Here is a 24817-nt window from a genome sequence, read left to right on the forward strand (position 1 = left end):
CTTGGATGGCGACCTAAAGTTTTGGGGAACACATTGAGAAAGTAACTTGACACTGTGTTGATCAAGTTACTGATCGTGGACTTCAGGAATCAGCAGAGGAAGCACCCCCCTATCCACATCGACGGGACCGCAGTGGAGAAGGTGACAAGCTTCAAGTTTGACGATCTGAAATGGACCACCCACACAGACAGCGTGGTGAAGAAGGCGCAACAGAACCTCTTCAACCTCAGGAGGCTTAAGAAATTTGGCTTGTCACCGAAAACCCTCACAAACTTTTACAGATGCAGAATTGAGAGCATCCTGTCGGGCTGTATCACCGCCTGGTACGGCAACCGCAGGGCTCTCCAGATGGTAGTGCGGTCTGCCCAACACATCACCGGGGGCAAACTACCTGCCCTCCAGGACACCTACACCACCCGATGTCACAGGAAGGCCAAAAAGATCATCAAGGACAACAACCACCCGAGCCACTGCCTGTTCACCCCACTACCATCCAGAAGGTGAGGTCAGTACAGGTGCATCAAAGCTGGGACCGAGAGACTGAAAAACAGCTTCTACCTCAAGGCCATCAGACTGTTAAATAGCCATCACTAGCCAGCTACCACCCGGTTACTCAGCCCTGCACCTTAGAGGCTGCTGCCCCATATACATAGACATGGAATCACTGGTCACTTTAATAATGGAACACTAGTCACTTTAATAATGTTTACATACTGCTTTACTCATCTCATATGTATATACTGTATTATATTCTACTGTATTACTCATCTCATATGTATATACTGTATTCTATTCTACTGTATTACTCATCTCATATGTATCTACTGTATTCTATTCTACTGTATTACTCATCTCATATGTATCTACTGTATTCTATTCTACTGTATTACTCATCTCATATGTATCTACTGTACTCTATTCTACTGTATTACTCATCTCATATGTATCTACTGTATTCTATTCTACTGTATTACTCATCTCATATGTATCTACTGTATTCTATTCTACTGTATTACTCATCTCATATGTATCTACTGTATTCTATTCTACTGTATTTTAGTCAATGCCCCTCCTACATGCTCAATCTAATATTTATATATTTCTTAATTCCATCTTTTACTTTTAGATTAGTGTGTATTGTTGTGAATTGTTAGATATTACTGCACTGTTGGAGCTAGGAACACAAGCATTTAGTTAGATATTACTGCACTGTTGGAGCTGGGAACACAAGCATTTAGTTAGATATTACTGCACTGTTGGAGCTGGGAACACAAGCATTTAGTTAGATATTACTGTTGGAGCTGGGAGCACAAGCATTTAGTTAGATATTACTGTTGGAGCTAGAAACACCAGCATTTAGTTAGATATTACTGCACTGTTGGAGCTGGGAACACAAGCATTTAGTTAGATATTACTGTTGGAGCTAGAAACACAAGCATTTAGTTAGATATTACTGTTGGAGCTGGGAACACAAGCATTTAGTTAGATATTACTGCACTGTTGGAGCTAGAAACACAAGCATTTAGTTAGATATTACTGTTGGAGCTAGGAACACAAGCATTTAGTTAGATATTACTGCACTGTTGGAGCTGGGAACACAAGCATTTAGTTAGATATTAATGCACTGTTGGAGCTAGGAACACAAGCATTTAGTTAGATATTACTGCACTGTTGGAGCTGGGAACACAAGCATTTAGTTAGATACTACTGTTGGAGCTAGAAACACAAGCATTTAGTTAGATATTACTGTTGGAGCTAGAAACACAAGCATTTAGTTAGATATTACTGTTGGAGCTGGGAACACAAGCATTTAGTTAGATATTACTGTTGGAGCTAGGAACACAAGCATTTAGTTAGATATTACTGCATTGTTGGAGCTAGAAACACAAGCATTTAGTTAGATATTACTGTTGGAGCTAGGAACACAAGCATTTAGTTAGATATTACTGTTGGAGCTGGGAACACAAGCATTTAGTTAGATATTACTGTACTGTTGGAGCTGGGAACACAAGCATTTAGTTAGATATTACTGTTGGAGCTAGAAACACAAGCATTTAGTTAGATATTACTGTTGGAGCTAGGAACACAAGCATTTAGTTAGATATTCGCACTGTTGGAGCTAGAAACACAAGCATTTAGTTAGATATTACTGTTGGAGCTAGAAACACAAGCATTTAGTTAGATATTACTGTTGGAGCTAGGAACACAAGCATTTAGTTAGATATTACTGCACTGTTGGAGCTAGAAACACAAGCATTTAGTTAGATATTACTGTTGGAGCTAGGAACACAAGCATTTAGTTAGATATTACTGCACTGTTGGAGCTGGAAACACAAGCATTTAGTTAGATATTACTGCACTGTTGGAGCTAGAAACACAAGCATTTAGTTAGATATTACTGTTGGAGCTAGGAACACAAGCATTTAGTTAGATATTACTGTTGGAGCTGGGAGCACAAGCATTTAGTTAGATATTACTGTACTGTTGGTGCTAGAAACACAAGCATTTAGTTAGATATTACTGTACTGTTGGTGCTAGAAACACAAGCATTTAGTTAGATATTACTGTTGGAGCTGGGAACACAAGCATTTAGTTAGATATTACTGTTGGAGCTAGAAACACAAGCATTTAGTTAGATATTACTGTTGGAGCTGGGAACACAAGCATTTAGTTAGATATTACTGTTGGTGCTAGAAACACAAGCATTTAGTTAGATATTACTGTTGGAGCTGGGAACACAAGCATTTAGTTAAATATTACTGTTGGAGCTAGAAACACAAGCATTTAGTTAGATATTACTGCACTGTTGGAGCTAGAAACACAAGCATTTAGTTAGATATTACTGTACTGTTGGTGCTAGAAACACAAGCATTTAGTTAGATATTACTGCACTGTTGGAGCTAGAAACACAAGCATTTAGTTAGATATTACTGTACTGTTGGTGCTAGAAACACAAGCATTTAGTTAGATATTACTGTTGGAGCTGGGAACACAAGCATTTAGTTAGATATTACTGTTGGAGCTAGAAACACAAGCATTTAGTTAGATATTACTGTTGGAGCTAGAAACAAAAGCATTTAGTTAGATATTAGTGTTGGAGCTGGGAACACAAGCATTTAGTTAGATATTACTGTTGGAGCTGGGAACACAAGCATTTAGTTAGATATTACTGCACTGTTGGAGCTAGAAACACAAGCATTTAGTTAGATATTACTGCACTGTTGGAGCTGGGAACACAAGCATTTCGCTACACCCACAATAACATCTGCTAAATATGTGTATGTGACCAATACAATGTGATTTGATCAGTCAGCACACATCTGGATTCTAAAGACAAGAAGGAAATGTCATTGAAAGAGGAGGAAGCCGACAATCAATGTTACAGCTGTAACGTTGCTAAGCAACCCAGATCGACTAGCGTACGGAGTAACGTTACCTAGCTACTGTAACGTTGCTAAGCAACCCAGATCGACTAGCGTACGGCGTAACGTTACCTAGCTGCTGTAACGTTGCTAAGCAACCCAGATCGACTAGCGTACGGAGTAACGTTACCTAGCTACTGTAACGTTGCTAAGCAACCCAGATCGACTAGCGTCGCGGCGTAACGTTACCTAGCTGCTGTAACGTTGCTAAGCAACCCAGATCGACTAGCGTACGGAGTAACGTTACCTAGCTACTGTAACGTTGCTAAGCAACCCAGATCGACTAGCGTACGGAGTAACGTTACCTAGCTACTGTAACGTTGCTAAGCAACCCAGATCGACTAGCGTACGGAGTAACGTTACCTAGCTGCTGTAACGTTGCTAAGCAACCCAGATCGACTAGCGTACGGAGTAACGTTACCTAGCTGCTGTAACGTTGCTAAGCAACCCAGATCGACTAGCGTGCGGCGTAACGTTACCTAGCTGCTGTAACGTTGCTAAGCAACCCAGATCGACTAGCGTACGGAGTAACGTTACCTAGCTACTGTAACGTTGCTAAGCAACCCAGATCGACTAGCGTACGGCGTAACGTTACCTAGCTGCTGTAACGTTGCTAAGCAACCCAGATCGACTAGCGTACGGAGTAACGTTACCTAGCTACTGTAACGTTGCTAAGCAACCCAGATCGACTAGCGTACGGAGTAAGCGTTACCTAGCTACTGTAACGTTGCTAAGCAACCCAGATCGACTAGCGTACGGAGTAACGTTACCTAGCTGCTGTAACGTTGCTAAGCAACCCAGATCGACTAGCGTACGGAGTAACGTTACCTAGCTGCTGTAACGTTGCTAAGCAACCCAGATCGACTAGCGTACGGCGTAACGTTACCTAGCTACTGTAACGTTGCTAAGCAACCCAGATCAACTAGCGTACGGAGTAACGTTACCTAGCTACTGTAACGTTGCTAAGCAACCCAGATCGACTAGCGTACGGAGTAACGTTACCTAGCTGCTGTAACGTTGCTAAGCAACCCAGATCGACTAGCGTACGGCGTAACGTTACCTAGCTGCTGTAACGTTGCTAAGCAACCCAGATCGACTAGCGTACGGCGTAACGTTACCTAGCTGCTGTAACGTTGCTAAGCAACCCAGATTGACTAGCGTACGGAGTAACGTTACCTAGCTACTGTAACGTTGCTAAGCAACCCAGCTTGACTAGCCTACGGAGTAACGTTACCTAGCTACTGTAACGTTGCTAAGCAACCCAGATTGACTAGCGTACGGCGTAATGTTATCTAGCTACTGTACGTTGCTAAGCAACCCAGATCAACTAGCGTATGGCGTAACGTTATCTAGCTACTGTAACGTTGCTAAGCAACCCAGATTGACTAGCGTACAGAGTAACGTTTGCTAACATTAATGTTAGACGAGCAAAGCCCACTGCATGTATTATACTTAAGCAGCGTGGCAGTTTCCCAAAGTTTGGTGCTGACTATGAACTTTACTAAGCTAGCTAGCTAGCTGTGCTTTGTGGAAAGATATGGGCGATATTGTCAACATTGAGTTGTGTCGGTGCACGATCTGTCCATACAGCAAAATGTTACAGCCTTGTTACTAGCAGAGCACAAACAAATAAGCACAAATTAGATAGTGAACGTCCTTGGCTGCTATTGCCATTTAGATTACATGCAAGTATCAAGGCCAACAGTTTACACAGATGACTTCAGCCATGTGAAAGACCTTCCACAGCAAAATGTAGCTAGCTTCCTTTGCTTGTAGCTTGCCTCTCATCTGACTGGCGTTAGCTAGCTACTAGCGCTGTTGCTGCAAAACACAAGTGCTTTGGTCCAGTATTATCCAAGTGCTTTGGTCCAGTATTATCCAAGTGCTTTGGTCCAGTATTATCCAAGTGCTTTGGTCCAGTATTATCCAAGGTGCTTTGGTCCAGTATTATCCAAGGTGCTTTGGTCCAGTATTATCCAAGTGCTTTGGTCCAGCCATATCCTCTGTGGCTCAGTTGGTAGAGCATGGTGTTTGCAACGCCAGGGTTGTGCGTTCGATTCCCACGGGGGACCAGTACGGAGAAAAAAAATGTATGAAATGTATGCATTCACTACTGTAAGTCGCTCTGGATAAGAGCGTCTGCTAAATGACTAAAATGTAAAATGTATTAGAACTCTGAGATTCGGCTGTAAAGCAGAACATTGTTGGTTCTTAACGGACAGAAATTAGCATGTGAGAGTGATAAATTATACATTTAATAAAAGCTGTTGCACCCTACAAACTTAGTCAATCAGACAGTTTTTTAAAGTCCAATGATCACTTTATGTACACTATAGTCTCGTTTTAATCATTGCGTCTAGAATTTGAGCTAGGCGAGCGCAGAAAATACTATGAAAACTCAATTGCTAAAGATTGTGTTAAAAAAAAAAACCCGGTATGTGCTTCTAGGTAACAGAACCTAGTTAAATAAAAACATAATAAATAAAATAAATATTATTATTATATAATATAAATATAATAAAAACAAATGTAAATAAAGAAAAAAACGGGTGGCTCAAGACGAGAGGCGGGGAGTGTTTTTGTTCCTCCAATCAAGTTGATTTGTGGATTTTCATCGAGATTTGAATTTAACATTGAGCTTCAACCCATTGCCATTGTAAAGGGTGGCAGGGAAGTCAGGCGCAGGAGAACGAACTTGGTATAAACCGAGTCGTTTAATAAGTGCTTCACAAAAAACTCCGAAAACCAACATATACAAATTAAAAAAAAAAGTAGGTACAAAACCCGTCGCACACCAGAACATAAAACTTCCACATAACATACGATCACAATCACCGAGTGAAACAGAGGGTTAAATACACAACATGATTCATTGATGGGATTGGAACCAGGTGTGGTAGGAAGACAAGACAAAACAAATGGAAAATGAGAAATGGATCAGCGATGGCTAGAAGGTCGGTGACGTCGAACCGCCCGAACAAGGAGAGGGACCGACTTCGGCCGAAGTCGTGACAGCCATACTATTGCGGAGGCGATACATACCATTTATATATATATATATTATATACCGAACCCGTTCTAATATTTCAGACGTTTTTTTTTAGTTTTTGAATTATGTGTGTGTTATGTTATTGTATTGTTAGATAGAAACAGAAGCATTCCAATGCACAGCCGCGATAACATATCCCAATCTGTGTATGAGCGAATAGTTTTACAGTCTATTGATATGTATTACTATGTTATTTTACACCCAGAAGATAGTATGGTACAGTGCAATGAGCAGACCGAGAAAGATCCATACTGTAGTGTATCAGTGTGTAGATACTGTAGTATCAGTGTATAGATACTGTAGTATCAGTGTGTAGATACTGTAGTATCAGTGAGTAGTATTAGTGTGTAGATACTGTAGTATCAGTGTATAGATACTGTAGTATCAGTGTGTAGATACTGTAGTATCAGTGTGTAGTATTAGTGTGTAGATACTGTAGTATCAGTGTGTAGATACTGTAGTATCAGTGTATAGATACTGTAGTATTAGTGTGTAGTATCAGTGTGTAGATACTGTAGTATCAGTGTGTAGATACTGTAGTATCAGTGTGTAGTATTAGTGTGTAGATACTGTAGTATCAGTGTGTAGATACTGTAGTATCAGTGTATAGATACTGTAGTATCAGTGTGTAGATACTGTAGTATCAGTGTGTAGATACTGTAGTATCAGTGTGTAGTATCAGTGTGTAGATACTGTAGTATCAGTGTATAGATACTGTAGTATTAGTGTGTAGATACTGTAGTATCAGTGTGTAGATACTGTAGTATCAGTGTGTAGATACTGTAGTATCAGTGTGTAGATACTGTAGTATCAGTGTGTAGATACTGTAGTATCAGTGTGTAGATACTGTAGTATCAGTGTGTAGATACTGTAGTATCAGTGTGTAGATACTGTAGTATCAGTGTATAGATACTGTAGTATCAGTGTGTAGATACTGTAGTATCAGTGTATAGATACTGTAGTATTAGTGTGTAGTATCAGTGTGTAGATACTGTAGTATCAGTGTGTAGTATTAGTGTGTAGATACTGTAGTATCAGTGTGTAGATACTGTAGTATCAGTGTGTAGTATCAGTGTGTAGATACTGTAGTATCAGTGTGTAGATACTGTAGTATCAGTGTGTAGATACTGTAGTATCAGTGTGTAGATACTGTAGTATCAGTGTGTAGATACTGTAGTATCAGTGTATAGATACTGTAGTATCAGTGTATAGATACTGTAGTATCAGTGTGTAGATACTGTAGTATCAGTGTATAGATACTGTAGTATCAGTGTGTAGATACTGTAGTATCAGTGTGTAGATACTGTAGTATCAGTGTGTAGATACTGTAGTATCAGTGTGTAGATACTGTAGTATTTTTGTGTAGATACTGTAGTATTTTTGTGTAGATACTGTAGTATCAGTGTGTAGATACTGTAGTATCAGTGTGTAGATACTGTAGTATCAGTGTGTAGATACTGTAGTATCAGTGTGTAGATACTGTAGTATCAGTGTATAGATACTGTAGTATCAGTGTGTAGATACTGTAGTATTTTTGTGTAGATACTGTAGTATTTTTGTGTAGATACTGTAGTATCAGTGTGTAGATACTGTAGTATTTTTGTGTAGATACTGTAGTATTTTTGTGTAGATACTGTAGTATTTTTGTGTAGATACTGTAGTATCAGTGTGTAGATACTGTAGTATTTTCTGTATCTTCTAGTTATTACTGTCTCCAGGCTGACCTGCTGCAGAAGTCTGGAAACGTCCTGCGGACAGGAAACCCAGCCCTGCGGATCTTCACTGTCTCCAACATCCCAGAATACCTCAGCTGGTTCAGGACCACTTCCGGGTCAAACATGTTGGCGTTCTGAGAAGTACAACAACAAGAACGACATGTGTCAGGTGACATGAGCAGGCCGTCACCAAGGTGACGCAACAAAAATGCTGACTGCACTGTTACTCATTTATATCAGCTGCCAACAACTTCTGATGTCAGCACCACGTCTTCAACGGAGAGGGACTGGTAGAGGACAAGGGAGGGGACAAGGGAGAGGGACTGGTAGAGGACAAGGGAGGGGACAAGGGAGAGGGACTGGTAGAGGACAAGGGAGGGGACAAGGGAGAGGGACTGGTAGAGGACAAGGGAGAGGGACTGCTGCCATGCCAGGGACAGGGACAGGGGACAAGGGAGAGGGACTGCTGCCATGCCAGGGACAGGGACAGGGGACAAGGGAGAGGGACTGCTGCCATGCCAGGGACAGGGACAGGGGACAAGGGAGAGGGACTGCTGCCATGCCAGGGGACAAGGGGACAAGGGGAAGGGATTGCTGCCATACCGGGGACAAGGGGACAAGGGGAAGGGATTGCTGCCATGCCAGGGGATAAGGTGAGACATGGTAGCGATTGGCATTGGGGACTCTGTGAGAACATGTTCCTCTGTAACAGTAACCTTCTGTAACCCAAACCTCTCAGAGGACAACGAGAACAGTGATCATGCCTTGTTAACCATGAAAGCCAATTGTGCCAGTTCCAGAAGGAAATGAATCTACTGGCAACGCACTTCATCATGTGTTAAATGTCAATTCTCTCTCTCTCTCTCTCTCTCTCTCTCTCTCTCTCTCTCTCTCTCTCTCTCTCTCTCTCTCTCTCTCTCTCTCTCTCTCTCTCGCTCTAGCAGCAGTCAGCAGGTCAGTTAGTAGTGCAACAATGGCCCACACACAACCATCCACAGCTGTGGCGGGCCAACCCTAACCTCTGACCTGGGCTGGAAGAATGTCCTGGCAGAGGGGCGTTGTTACAGAGGCACAAAGAGAGCCCTCACGGACCCGTGGAAGGTCCCGGAACACTCAGGGCTCTATTCAAAATCAGCCCTACATCCGCATAGAGGTTGTTTTGGCTTGTCAGAGGTGGAACTGCGTTAGTTAGAGCCGTCAAATCCACAAGCGGCTCCTGGCATTATACCTAAAGCGGACATTGCCATTCTATACTGCGCCTTTGGAAAGTATTCAGGACCCCTTGGCTTTTTCCATATTTTGTTACGTTACAGCTTTATTCTAAAATGGATTAAATAAAATTGTCAGCAATATAGACACAATACCCCGTAATGAAAAAGAGAAAACAGGTTTTTAGACATTTTATGTATCAAAAATGTATCAACAAGAAAAAACAGAAATACCTGATTTACATAAGTATTCAGACCCTTTGCTATGAGACTCGAAATTGAGCTCAGGTGCATCCTGTTTCCTTGAGATGTTTCTACAACTTGATTGGAGTCCACCTGTGGTAAATTCAATAAATTGGACATGATTTGGAAAGGCACACACCTGTCTTTATAAGGTCCCAAAGTTGACAGTGCATGTCAGAGCAAAAACCAACCTCCATCATTGTTAAATGGAAGAAGTTAGGAACCACAAAGACTCTTCCTAGAGCTGGCCACCCGGCCAAACTGAGCAATTTGGGGAGAAGGGCCTTGGTCAGGGATGTAATCAAGAACCCAATGGTCACTCTGACAGAGCTATAGAGTTCCTCTGTGGAGATGGGAGGAACTTTCCAGAAGGACAATCATCTCTGCAGCACTCCACCAATCAGGCCTTTATGGTAGAGTTGCCAGATGGAAGCCCCTCCTTAGTAAAAGGCACATGACAGCCTGCTTGGAGTTTGCCAAAAGGCACCTAAAGGACTCTGACCATGAGAAACAAGATTCTCTGGTCTGATGAAACCAAGATTGAACCCTTTGGCCTGAATGCCAAGCGTCACGTCTGGAGGAAACCTGGCACCATCCCTACGGTGAAGCATGGTGGTGGCAGCATCATGCTGTGGGGATGTTTTTCAGCAGCAGGGACTGGGAGACTAGTCAGGATCGAGGCAAAGATGAACGGAGCAAAGTACAGAGAGATCCTTGATGAAAACCTGCTCTAGGGCGCTCAGGACCTCAGACTGGGGCGAAGGTTCACCTTCCAACAGGACAACAACCCTAAGCACACAGCAAGACAACGCAGGAGTGGCTGCAGGAAAAGTCTCTGAATGTCATTGAGTGGCCCAGCCAGAGCCCGATTCGAACATCTCTGGAGAGACCTGAAAATAGCTGTGCAGCAACGCTCCCCATCCAACCTGACAGAGTTTGAGAGGATCTGCAGAGAAGAATGGGAGAAACTCCCCAAATACAGGTGTGCCAAGCTTGTAGCGTCATACCCAAGAAGACTGGAGGCTGTAATCGCTGCCAAAGGTGCTTCAACAAAGTACTGAGTAAAGGGTCTGAATACTTATGTAAATGTGATATCATTTAAAAAATACATATATAATAGCAAAAATAAAAAATAACCCGTTTTTGCTTTGTCATTATTATGATGTCATTATGGGGTATTGTGATGTCACTATGTGGTATTGTGATGTCACTATGGGGTATTGTGATGTCATTATGGGGTATTGTGATGTCATTATGGGGTATTGTGATGTCATTATGGGGTATTGTGATGTCATTATGGGGTATTGTGTGTAGATTGATGAGGGGAAAAAAACAATTTAATCAATTTTAGAATAAGGCTGTAACCTAACAAAATGTGGGAAAAGTCAAGGTTTCTGAATTCTTTCCAAAGGCACTGTATATACTACACTTTATTGATCTGCACTTCTAATGAGAGTGGGACGGGTGACCTTCGTGACATCAGCGAGCCACCCTCCTTCCTATCTCCTCTGACTCTCTGTTGTGTTTCTAAAGTCTATAGACATACTATCAAAATGGCTCCTTCACTCTGTGTTGTATAGAGTAGAATCACACTGAGGGTACATGGGCAAGACAGCATAACAACTATGAATAGCTTTTAGAAATGTATTTTCTCTGACCTGGATTCAAGCTGCTATGAGTGCAGTTTCCAGTTCAGCAGCTGGTGGTTGTGGTGAATAGTTCATGTTGGGGTGAATACCGAATAACCCACCTTGTTCATGTTGGGGTGAATACCGAATAACCCACCTTGTTCATGTTGGGTTTGATGCAGCGCACAAAGAAAGGGTTGGAGGCACTCAGAGTGTTCATCAAGGAATGGAGAGAGTCCTGCAGAAACACAACAACACATATAGATACAGGATCAGAAACACAACAACACATCTATAGATACAGGATCAGAAACACAACAACACATCTAGATATAGATACAGGATCAGAAACACAACAACACATCTAGATATAAATACAGGATCAGAAACACAACAACACATCTAGATATAAATACAGGATCAGAAACACAACACCACATCTAGATACAGGATCAGAAACACAACATCACATCTAGATATAAATACAGGATCAGAAACACAACATCACATCTAGATATAGATACAGGATCAGAAACACAACATCACATCTAGATATAGATACAGGATCAGAAACACAACATCACATCTATAGATACAGGATCAGAAACACAACATCACATCTAGATAATACAGGATCAGAAACACAACAACACATCTAGATACAGGATCAGAAACACAACAACACATCTAGATATAGATACAGGATCAGAAACACAACAACACATCTAGATACAGGATCAGAAACACAACAACACATCATAGATACAGGATCAGAAACACAACAACACATCTAGATACAGGATCAGAAACACAACATCACATCTAGATATAGATACAGGATCAGAAACACAACATCACATCTAGATACAGGATCAGAAACACAACAACACATCTAGATATAGATACAGGATCAGAAACACAACATCACATCTAGATATAGATACAGGATCAGAAACACAACAACACATCTAGATACAGGATCAGAAACACAACAACACATCTAGATACAGGATCAGAAACACAACATCACATCTAGATATAGATACAGGATCAGAAACACAACATCACATCTAGATACAGGATCAGAAACACAACATCACATCTAGATACAGGATCAGAAACACAACAACACATCTAGATACAGGATCAGAAACACAACATCACATCTAAATAGATACAGGATCAGAAACACAACATCACATCAATAGATACAGGATCAGAAACACAACAACACATCTAGATACAGGATCAGAAACACAACAACACATCTAGATATAGATACAGGATCAGAAACACAACAACACATCTAGATACAGGATCAGAAACACAACAACACATATAGATACAGGATCAGAAACACAACAACACATCTAGATACAGGATCAGAAACACAACATCACATCTAGATACAGGATCAGAAACACAACATCACATCTAGATACAGGATCAGAAACACAACATCACATCTAGATATAGATACAGGATCAGAAACACAACATCACATCTAGATACAGGATCAGAAACACAACAACACATCTAGATACAGGATCAGAAACACAACATCACATCTAGATACAGGATCAGAAACACAACACCACATCTAGATACAGGATCAGAAACACAACAACACATCTAGATACAGGATCAGAAACACAACAACACATCTAGATATAGATACAGGATCAGAAACACAACATCACATCTAGATATAGATACAGGATCAGAAACACAACAACACATCTAGATACAGGATCAGAAACACAACACCACATCTAGATACAGGATCAGAAACACAACATCACATCTAGATACAGGATCAGAAACACAACACCACATCTAGATACAGGATCAGAAACACAACAACACATCTAGATACAGGATCAGAAACACAACATCACATCTAGATACAGGATCAGAAACACAACAACACATCTAGATACAGGATCAGAAACACAACATCACATCTAGATACAGGATCAGAAACACAACACCACATCTAGATACAGGATCAGAAACACAACAACACATCTAGATATAGATACAGGATCAGAAACACAACAACACATATAGATACAGGATCAGAAACACAACAACACATCTAGATACAGGATCAGAAACACAACAACACATCTAGATACAGGATCAGAAACACAACATCACATCTAGATACAGGATCAGAAACACAACAACACATCTAGATACAGGATCAGAAACACAACAACACATCTAGATACAGGATCAGAAACACAACAACACATCTAGATACAGGATCAGAAACACAACAACACATCTAGATACAGGATCAGAAACACAACAACACATCTAGATACAGGATCAGAAACACAACATCACATCTAGATACAGGATCAGAAACACAACAACACATCTAGATACAGGATCAGAAACACAACAACACATCTAGATATAGATACAGGATCAGAAACACAACAACACATCTAGATATAGATACAGGATCAGAAACACAACATCACATCTAGATATAGATACAGGATCAGAAACACAACAACACATCTAGATATAGATACAGGATCAGAAACACAACAACACATCTGTATAGATACAGGATCAGAAACACAACAACACATCTAGATATAGATACAGGATCAGAAACACAACAACACAATATAGATACAGGATCAGAAACACAACAACACATCTAGATATAGATACAGGATCAGAAACACAACATCACATCTAGATATAGATACAGGATCAGAAACACAACAACACATATAGATACAGGATCAGAAACACAACAACACATCTAGATACAGGATCAGAAACACAACAACACATCTAGATACAGGATCAGAAACACAACATCACATCTAGATACAGGATCAGAAACACAACATCACATCTAGATACAGGATCAGAAACACAACAACACATCTAGATACAGGATCAGAAACACAACAACACATCTAGATACAGGATCAGAAACACAACAACACATCTAGATACAGGATCAGAAACACAACATCACATCTAGATATAGATACAGGATCAGAAACACAACATCACATCTAGATACAGGATCAGAAACACAACAACACATATAGATACAGGATCAGAAACACAACAACACATCTAGATACAGGATCAGAAACACAACAACACATCTAGATACAGGATCAGAAACACAACAACACATCTAGATACAGGATCAGAAACACAACAACACATCTAGATACAGGATCAGAAACACAACAACACATCTAGATACAGGATCAGAAACACAACATCACATCTAGATACAGGATCAGAAACACAACATCACATCTAGATATAGATACAGGATCAGAAACACAACAACACATCTAGATACAGGATCAGAAACACAACAACACATCTAGATACAGGATCAGAAACACAACAACACATCTAGATACAGGATCAGAAACACAACAACACATCTAGATATAGATACAGGATCAGAAACACAACAACACATCTAGATACAGGATCAGAAACACAACAACACATCTAGATATAGATACAGGATCAGAAACACAACAACACATCTAGATACAGGATCAGAAACACAACAACACATCTAGATACAGGATCAGAAACACAAGTCAAGACAATACCTATCATATAATAGCCAAGATGATTTCAATAGGCTGAATAGTAAAGGATAGAGGTTAATTTAGCATGTGGATGACTAGAGGTCAGAGGTTGACCATGGTCCTCACCCTGAACTGAGAGCTGACAGTGGGTTAGGGTTAGAGGTTAAAGGTTAGAGGTTAGGGGTTAGGGGTAAGGGGTTAGAGGTTAAAGGTCCTCACCCTGAACTGAGAGCTGACAGTGGGTTAGGGGTTAGAGGTTAGGGGTTAGAGGTTAGGGGTTAGAGGTTAGGGGTTAGCGGTTAGGGGTTAGAGGTTAGGGGTTAGGGGTTAGGGGTTAGGGGTTAGAGGTTAGGGGTTAGGGGTTAGAGGTTAGGGGTTAGAGGTTAAAGGTCCTCACCCTGAACTGAGAGCTGACGGTGGGTTAGGGGTTAGGGGTTAGGGGTTAGAGGTTAAAGGTCCTCACCCTGAACTGGGAGCTGACAGTGGGTTAGGGGTTAGGGTTAGGGGTTAGAGGTTAGGGGTTAGAGGTTAGGGGTTAGGGGTTAAAGGTTAGAGGTTAGGGGTTAGGGGTAAGGGGTTAGAGGTTAAAGGTCCTCACCCTGAACTGAGAGCTGACAGTGGGTTAGGGGTTAGGGGTTAGAGGTTAGGGGTTAGAGGTTAGGGGTTAGAGGTTAGGGGTTAGCGGTTAGGGTTAGGGGTTAGAGGTTAGGGGTTAGAGGTTAGGGGTTAGAGGTTAGGGGTTAGGGGTTAGAGGTTAGGGGTTAGAGGTTAAAGGTCCTCACCCTGAACTGAGAGCTGACGGTGGGTTAGGGGTTAGGGTTAGGGGTTAGAGGTTAGGGGTTAGAGGTTAGGGGTTAGGGGTTAAAGGTTAGAGGTTAAAGATCCTCACCCTGAACTGGGAGCTGACAGTGGGTTAGGGGTTAGGGTTAGGGGTTAGAGGTTAGGGATTAGAGGTTAGGGGTTAGGGGTTAAAGGTTAGAGGTTAAAGGTCCTCACCCTGAACTGAGAGCTGACGGTGGGTTAGGGGTTAGGGGTTAGAGGTTAGGGGTTAGAGGTTAGAGGTTAAAGGTCCTCACCCTGAACTGAGAGCTGACGGTGGGTTAGGGGTTAGGGGTTAGAGGTTAGGGGTTAGAGGTTAGAGGTTAAAGGTTAGAGGTTAAAGGTCCTCACCCTGAACTGAGAGCTGACGGTGGGTTAGGGGTTAGAGGTTAGAGGTTAAAGGTTAGAGGTTAAAGGTCCTCACCCTGAACTGGGAGCTGACGGTGGGTTTGCGTCTGGCCGTCCCCATCTTCAGTGTCTCCTCTCCGTTCCTGCTCCCGACACGCTCAAACAGGTCATAGATGAAGTCAAGTCTGCAACACACATAAACCATAGTCATTTACAATTTTAAAAAAAACAACTCGTAAAAGGAGGAACTATATGCACAATGTCAACTGCAAAGACTATTCAACTGGTGCATTTTATGACCAGGGGAAAGGAGGGGAACCTAGTCAGTTAAACAACTGAATGTATTCAACTGAAATGTGTCTTCCACATTAAACCCTCTGAATCAGGGGGGTGCGGTGGTGGTGGGGCTGCCTTAGTCGACGTCCATGTCATCAGTACCCAGGGTGCAGTTGTTCTTGGGGACTGCCGACTCGGGATTTGAACCAGCGACCTTTCGGGTTAAAGGTTAAAGGCAAGGGTTTCCCAAACTCAAGCCTGGGCCCTCCCCTTTGTGCAGATGTTGGTTTTTGTCCCCTAGCAACTACACAGCTGATTCACAGCTGATTCGCAGCTGATTCACAGCTGATTCACAGCTGATACACAGCTGATACACAGCTGATTCACAGCTGATTCACAGCTGATTCGCAGCTGATTCACAGCTGATTCACAGCTGATTCAAACAATCACAGCTGATTCACAGCTGATTCAAACAATCACAGCTGATTCACAGCTGATTCGCAGCTGATTCGCAGCTGATTCGCAGCTGATTCGCAGCTGATACACAGCTGATTCACAGCTGATTCACAGCTGATTCACAGCTGATTCACAGCTGATACACAGCTGATTCACAGCTGATTCAAACAATCACAGCTGATTCGCAGCTGATACACAGCTGATTCAAACAATCACAGCTGATTCACAGCTGATTCAAACAATCACAGCTGATTCACAGCTGATTCAAACAATCACAGCTGATTCACAGCTGATACACAGCTGATTCACAGCTGATACACAGCTGATTCACAGCTGATTCACAGCTGATTCAAACAATCACAGCTGATTCACAGCTGATTCACAGCTGATTCAAACAATCACAGCTGATTCACAGCTGATTCACAGCTGATACACAGCTGATTCACAGCTGATACACAGCTGATTCACAGCTGATTCACAGCTGATTCAAACAATCACAGCTGATTCACAGCTGATTCACAGCTGATACACACAATCAAAGCTTGATGATGAGTTGGTTATTCCAATCAGCTGTGTAGCGCTAGGGGGCAAAAACCCCAAAACGTGCACCTGGGGGGCCCCCGGGACCGAGTTTGGGAAACCCTGCGCTAGGCTAACTGCTAACAGTAATACATATCGTGTATACCTGCTGTCTTTAAGCATGTTTAAGATGTCATCTCTGAAGGTATCTCTGTTCTTCTGTAGGATCCCTCTGATGTCGTACAGAACCTGGTCAAAATAAACAGGTAAGAGGCAGGTTACAGTATGTTCAGTACTGTACATTACATTAGCTGTACATGAAGAGAATGATAGCGAGTCTCCTAAAGTCTGTATAAAGCTGTGGCTGAGGCTCACTGAGAGAGAAGGGACGGTGGGAACAAAGAGGAGCTGGGCGCTGTGGGAATACCGTCACCTGTTGAGAGTTACTGAGCCCTGGTCTTAACAGGAGACGATTCCTCACTAGAGTAATGCTCCCTTGGCCCAGGGCACAGGGGGACAGAGAGGACAAGGACAGAGGGGACAGAGAGGACAGAGGGGGCAGGGGGACAGAGAGGACAGAGGGGGCAGAGGGAACAGAGAGGACAGGGAGGACAGAGGGAACAGAGAGGACAGGGAGGACAGAGGGAACAGGGGGACAGAGGGAACAGGGAGGACAGAGGGAACAGGGGGACAGAGGGAACAGGGAGGACAGAGGGAACAGGGGGACAGAGAGGACAGAGGGAACAGGGATGACAGAGGGAACAGAGGGAACAGAGGGAACGGGGGGACAGAGAGGACAGGGAGACAGAGAGGACAGAGATTAATATAGAGTTGGTCCCCCCCTTTGCTGCTATAACAGCCTCCTCTCTTCTGGGAAGGCTTTCCACTAGATGTTGGTACATTGCTGCTATAACAGCCTCCACTCTTCTGGGAAGGCTTTCCACTAGATGTAGGAACATTGCTGCTATAACAGCCTCCACTCTTCTGGGAAGGCATTCCACTAGATGTTGGAACATTGCTGCTATAACAGCCTCCACTCTTCTGGGAAGGCTTTCCACTAGATGTTGGAACATTGCTGCTATAACAGCCTCCACTCTTCTGGGAAGGCTTTCCACTAGATGTTGGAACATTGCTGCTATAACAGCCTCCACTCTTCTGGGAAGGCTTTCCACTAGATGTTAGAACATTGCTGCTATAACAGCCTCCACTCTTCTGGGAAGGCTTTCCACTAGATGTTGGAACATTGCTGCTATAACAGCCTCCACTCTTCTGGGAAGGCTTTCCACTAGATGTTGGAACATTGCTGCTATAACAGCCTCCACTCTTCTGGGAAGGATTTCCACTAGATGTTGGAACATTGCTGCTATAACAGCCTCCACTCTTCTGGGAAGGCTTTCCACTAGATGTTGGAACATTGCTGCTATAACAGCCTCCACTCTTCTGGGAAGGCTTTCCACTAGATGTTGGAACATTGCTGCTATAACAGCCTCCACTCTTCTGGGAAGGCTTTCCACTAGATGTTGGAACATTGCTGCTATAACAGCCTCCACTCTTCTGGGAAGGCTTTCCACTAGATGTTGGAACATTGCTGCTATAACAGCCTCCACTCTTCTGGGAAGGCTTTCCACTAGATGTTGGAACATTGCTGCTATAACAGCCTCCACTCTTCTGGGAAGGCTTTCCACTAGATGTTGGAACATTGCTGCAGGGACTTACTTCCATTCAGCCACAAGAGCATCAGTGAGGTCGGGCACTGATGTTGGGCGATTAGGCCTGGCTCGCAGTCAGGGCTCTGTGCAGGCCAGTCAAGTTCTTCCACGCCGACCTCGACAAACCATTTCTGTATGGACCTCGCTTTGTGCACGGGGACATTGTCATGCTGAAACATGAAAGGGCCTTCCCAAAACTGTTGCCACAAAGTTGGAAGCAAATGATCATATGGTGGAAACAGGACCTTTACACTGAGCAGGGACTCAGGAGGAAGGATTAGGGTGGAAACAGGACCTTTACACTGAGCAGGGACTCAGGAGGAAGGATTAGGGTGGAAACAGGACCTTTACACTGAGCAGGGACTCAGGAGGAAGGATTAGGGTGGAAACAGGACCTTTACACTGAGCAGGGACTCAGGAGGAAGGATTATGGTGGAAACAGGACCTTTACACTGAGCAGGGACTCAGGAGGAATGATTAGGGTGGAAACAGGACCTTTACACTGAGCAGGGACTCAGGAGGAAGGATTAGGGTGGAAACAGGACCTTTACACTGAGCAGGGACTCAGGAGGAAGGATTAGGGTGGAAACAGGACCTTTACACTGAGCAGGGACTCAGGAGGAAGGATTAGGGTGGAAACAGGACCTTTACACTGAGCAGGGACTCAGGAGGAAGGATTATGGTGGAAACAGGACCTTTACACTGAGCAGGGACTCAGGAGGAAGGATTAGGGTGGAAACAGGACCTTTACACTGAGCAGGGACTCAGGAGGAAGGATTAGGGTGGAAACAGGACCTTTACACTGAGCAGGGACTCAGGAGGAAGGATTAGGGTGGAAACAGGACCTTTACACTGAGCAGGGACTCAGGAGGAAGGATTATGGTGGAAACAGGACCTTTACACTGAGCAGGGACTCAGGAGGAATGATTAGGGTGGAAACAGGACCTTTACACTGAGCAGGGACTCAGGAGGAAGGATTATGGTGGAAACAGGACCTTTACACTGAGCAGGGACTCAGGAGGAAGGATTATGGTGGAAACAGGACCTTTACACTGAAGAGGATAACACCCATATTTGGTTAAAACTCAACAAAGAAACAATGATTCATATATAGATGCTTCTCATTCAGAGGAGTTCCAGAAAACCAACCAGTTTCAAGCTGAAGGCTTTGTGCGTAGGGATATTGATGCTAGAACAGGTTCTGAACCTGAACGTGAATCCCTTGAGGGTAATAGACATACAGTTGGTCAGAAGTTTACATTCACCTCAGCCAAATACATTTGAACTCAGTTTTTCACAATTCCTGACACTTTAACCCGAGTAAAAATTCCCTGTCTTAGGTCAGTTAGGATCACCACTTTATTTTAAGAATGTGAAATGTCAGAATAATAGTAGAGAGAATGATTTATTTCAGCTTTTATTTCTTTCTGTCACGAGTGCTGTCTTCGAATTCCACGTCATAAATTAGCCACGGCGCAGCGGGCCGGTAGTTCCACATATTTTATTTGTGAACCCGAACAAAAACAATAAACAGGTGAAACTGAAACAAACGTGGCGTTCTGGGGCTGCAATAAACACAGCTGCACAAAAACACGATCCCACGAAACCACAGGGAAAAACAGGGCTGCCTAAGTATGGTTTCCAATCAGAGACAACGATAGACAGCTGCCTCTGATTGGAAACCATACCCGGCCAAAACATAGAAAAACAAAACCTAGAATGCCCACCCACCTATCACACCCTGACCTAACTAAACAGAGAAAACACAGCTCTCCTAGGTCAGAGCGTGACACTTTCATCACATTCCCACTGGGTCAGAAGTTTACATAAACTCAATTAGTATTTGGTAGCATTGCCTTTAAATTGTTTAACTTGAGTCAAACGTTTCGGGTAGCCTTCCACAAGCTTCCCACAATAAGTTGGGTGAATTTTGGCCCATTCCTCCTGACAGAGCTGGTGTAACTGAGTCAGGTTTGTCGGCCTCCTTGCTCACACACACTTTTTCAGTTCTGCCCACAAATTCTCTATAGGATTGAGGTCAGGGCTTTGGGATGGCCACTCCAATACCTTGACTTTGTTGTCCTTAAGCCATTTTGCCACAACTTTGGAAGTATGCTTGGGGTCATTGTCCATTTGGAAGACCCATTTGCGACCAAGCTTTAACTCCCTGACTGATGTCTTGAGATGTTGCTTCAATATATCCATATAATTTTCCTCCCTCATGATGCCATCTATTTTGTGAAGTGCACCAGTCCCTCCTGCAGCAAAGCACCCCCACAACATGATGCTGCCACCCCCGTGCTTCACGTTTGGGATGGTGTTCTTCGGCTTGCAAGCATCCCCCTTTTTCCTCCAAACACAACGATGGTCATTATGGCCAAACAGTTCTATTTCATCAGACCAGAGGACATTTCTCCAAAAAGTATGATCTTTGTCCCCATGTGCAGTTGCAAACCTTAGACTGGCTTTTAAATGATGGATTTGGAGCAGTGGCTTCTTCCTTGCTGAGCGGCCTTTCAGGTTATGTCGATATAGGACTCGTTTTACTGTGGATATAGATACTTTTGTACCCGTTTCCTCCAGCATCTTCACAAGGTCCTTTGCTGTTGTTCTGGATTGATTTGCACTTTTCGCACCAAAGTACGTTTATCTCTAGGAGACAAAACGCGTCTCCTTCCTGAGCGGTATGACGGCTGCGTGGTCCCATGGTGTTTATACTTGCGTACTATTGTTTGTACAGATGAATGTGGTACCTTCAGGCATTTGGAAATTTCTCCCAAGGATGAACCAGACTTGTGGAGGTCTACAATATTATTTCTGAGGTCTCGGCTGATTTCTTTTGATTTTCCCATGATGTCAAGCAAAGAGGCACTGAGTTTGAAGGTAGGCCTTGAAATACATCCACAGGTAAACCTCCAATTGACTCAAATTATGTCAATTAGCCTATCAGAAGCTTCTAAATACATGCCATAATTTTCTGGGATTTTCCAAGCAGTATAAAGGAACAGTCAACTTAGTGTATGTACACTTCTGACCCACTGGAATTGTGATACAGTGAATTATAAGTGAAATAATCTGTCTGTAAACAATTGCAAAAATGACTTGTGTCATGCACAAAGTAGATGTCCTAACCGACTTGCCAAAACTATAGTTTGTTAACAAGAAATTTGTGGAGTGGTTGAAAAACGAGTTTTAATGACTCCAACCTAAGTGAATGTAAACTTCCTACTTCAACTGTACATAGGTCCCCCGCCCTTCTTACCAGAGGCAGCTGTTCTGTCCTGCCGATAGCGTATAACCCACCAGCTGTATGTTATTAATGTCGTCGTTCAGCCACGACTCGGTGAAACAAAAGACCTTACAGTTTTTACTGTCCCATTGGTAAGATATACGTGCTTTTAGTTCGGCCCATTTATTTTCCAGCGATTGTACATTGGCTAACAGTACGGATGGAAAAGGCAGATTAATTAGGCCACTCGCCGCCTGAACCTCACGATGCACCCCGATCTCTTTTCCGGAAAAATCTCTGTCTCTTTTCTCCTACGAATGACGGGGAAGAGGGCCTGTTCGGGTGTCTGGAGTAAATCCCTCTCGTCCGACTCATTAACGAAAAACTCTTAGTCCAATTCGAGGTGAGTTGTTCTCATGTCCAGGAGCTCTTTTCGGTCATTAGAGACGGTAAGCAGCAACAAATAAGTTATAAACAATGTGAAAAAACAAACAAAATAGCACGTTTGGTTGAGAGCCAGTAAAATGGCAGCCATCTTGAGGTTTTTATTTATTTGCCTTTCTATCTTTTTATAATCATATCACTATTTAATTAAATGTATCGCCTGAAGAGTCCACAATACATCAGCAGGAGTGTCCTTTATCCATGATTATATGTACTACTGTTATTACTACTGAAATTAAGTGGATTTCATTATCCTCATTGTATTGGACTTTATTTATTGAAATACTGTACCACTATACTGCTTTGGAAGTATCTACAAATTGTATTTCATGCCAATAAAGCAATCAGAGAGAGAGAGAGAGAGAGAGAGAGAGAGAGAGAGAGAGAGAGAGAGAGAGAGAGAGAGAGAGAGAGAGAGAGAGAGAGAGAGAGAGAGAGAGAGAGAGAGAGAGAGAGAGAGAGAGAGAGAGAGAGAGAGACAGAGAGAGACAGACAGAGACAGAGAGAGAGAGAGACAGAGAGACAGACAGAGAGAGACAGACAGAGACAGAGAGAGACAGAGAGAGACCTTCTCAAGTGCTCAGCTCCTTGAGGGTAATTTACCTCTCCAGCATAGTGCTTGATGCCAAACTGGTGATCCGTCACTCTGGGCTTCATGTAGTAGTGGTTCGTCTGGAGAGAGACAGAGACAGTCAGAGACACAAACATTACACTGGACACTCGATAAGGAACTACATATTCAGAACTCATCAGCTGATTTGAGTTCACGGAGCTGACTCATAGCCTAAAGAGTGCAGAAGCCACACAGACAGAAACGGCAACAAAAATTACAAAAATATTTAATCTGTAGTAGGAGGCATGGAGGTCAGTTCAGTTGTGGCTTTCTGTTGTGCATTTCTTCAGTTTCCACCGGCCTGTCTGGACTGAGAGGGAAGAGAGGGAAGACAGGGCTGAGAGGGGAGAGAGGGCTGAGAGGGCTGAGAGGGAAGAGAGGGCTGAGAGGGAAGAGAGGGCTGAGAGGGGAGAGAGGGAAGAGAGGGCTGAGAGGGAAGAGAGGGCTGAGAGGGAAGAGAGGGCTGAGAGGGAAGAGAGGGCTGAGAGGGCTGAGAGGGAAGAGAGGGCTGAGAGGGGAGAGAGGGAAGAGAGGGAAGAGAGGGGAGAGAGGGCTGAGAGGGCTGAGAGGGCTGAGAGGGAAGAGAGGGCTGAGAGGGAAGAGAGGGCTGAGAGGGAAGAGAGGGCTGAGAGGGCTGAGAGGGAAGAGAGGGCTGAGAGGGGAGAGAGGGAAGAGAGGGAAGAGAGGGGAGAGAGGGCTGAGAGGGCTGAGAGGGCTGAGAGGGAAGAGAGGGCTGAGAGGGCTGAGAGGGAAGAGAGGGCTAAGAGGGCTGAGAGGGAAGAGAGGGAAGAGAGGGCTGAGGGGGAAGAGAGGGCTGAGAGGGCTGAGAGGGAAGAGAGGGCTAAGAGGGCTGAGAGGGCTGAGAGGGCTGAGAGGGAAGAGAGGGCTGAGAGGGCTGAGAGGGAAGAGTGGGCTGAGAGGGAAGAGTGGGCTGAGAGGGAAGACAGGGCTGAGAGGGCTGAGAGGGCTGAGAGGGAAGAGAGGGCTGAGAGGGCTGAGAGGGGAGAGAGGGCTGAGAGGGCTGAGAGGGGAGAGAGGGAAGAGAGGGAAGAGAGGGCTGAGAGGGCTGAGAGGGCTGAGAGGGGAGAGAGGGAAGAGAGGGAAGAGAGGGCTGAGAGGGCTGAGAGGGCTGAGAGGGAAGAGGGGAGAGAGGGAAGAGAGGGAAGAGAGGGGAGAGAGGGCTGAGAGGGCTGAGAGGGCTGAGAGGGCTGAGAGGGAAGAGAGGGCTAAGAGGGCTGAGAGGGAAGAGAGGGAAGAGAGGGCTGAGAGGGCTGAGAGGGCTGAGAGGGCTGAGAGGGCTGAGAGGGGAGAGAGGGCTGAGAGGGCTGAGAGGGGAGAGAGGGAAGAGAGGGAAGAGAGGGCTGAGAGGGGAGAGAGGGGAGAGAGGGAAGAGAGGGGCTGAGAGGGCTGAGAGGGCTGAGAGGGAAGAGAGGGGAGAGAGGGAAGAGAGGGCTGAGAGGGGAGAGAGGGAAGAGTGGGCTGAGAGGGGCTGAGAGGGCTGAGAGGGCTGAGAGGGCTGAGAGGGCTGAGAGGGAAGAGAGGGCTG

The 24817-nt window shown here is 43.9% G+C and overlaps 1 protein-coding gene across 1 annotated transcript in view; it reads right to left on the reverse strand.

Annotated features, from left to right (window-relative positions):
• LOC106586950 (unconventional myosin-X) overlaps nucleotides 1-24817 on the reverse strand; it is a 268076-nt gene that overhangs the window by 81855 nt on the left and 161404 nt on the right. Inside the window, exons 15-19 of the mRNA XM_045707324.1 lie at nucleotides 23262-23330; nucleotides 17443-17525; nucleotides 16102-16210; nucleotides 11423-11503; nucleotides 8196-8320 (exon numbers count right to left, since the gene is read on the reverse strand). Of these exons, the coding sequence (XP_045563280.1) occupies nucleotides 8196-8320; nucleotides 11423-11503; nucleotides 16102-16210; nucleotides 17443-17525; nucleotides 23262-23330 (467 nt within the window). The remainder of the gene's footprint in view (nucleotides 1-8195; nucleotides 8321-11422; nucleotides 11504-16101; nucleotides 16211-17442; nucleotides 17526-23261; nucleotides 23331-24817) is intronic.

This window comes from Salmo salar, chromosome ssa25, assembly GCF_905237065.1.
Source record: "Salmo salar chromosome ssa25, Ssal_v3.1, whole genome shotgun sequence".
Classification (NCBI taxonomy): Eukaryota; Metazoa; Chordata; class Actinopteri; order Salmoniformes; family Salmonidae; genus Salmo; species Salmo salar.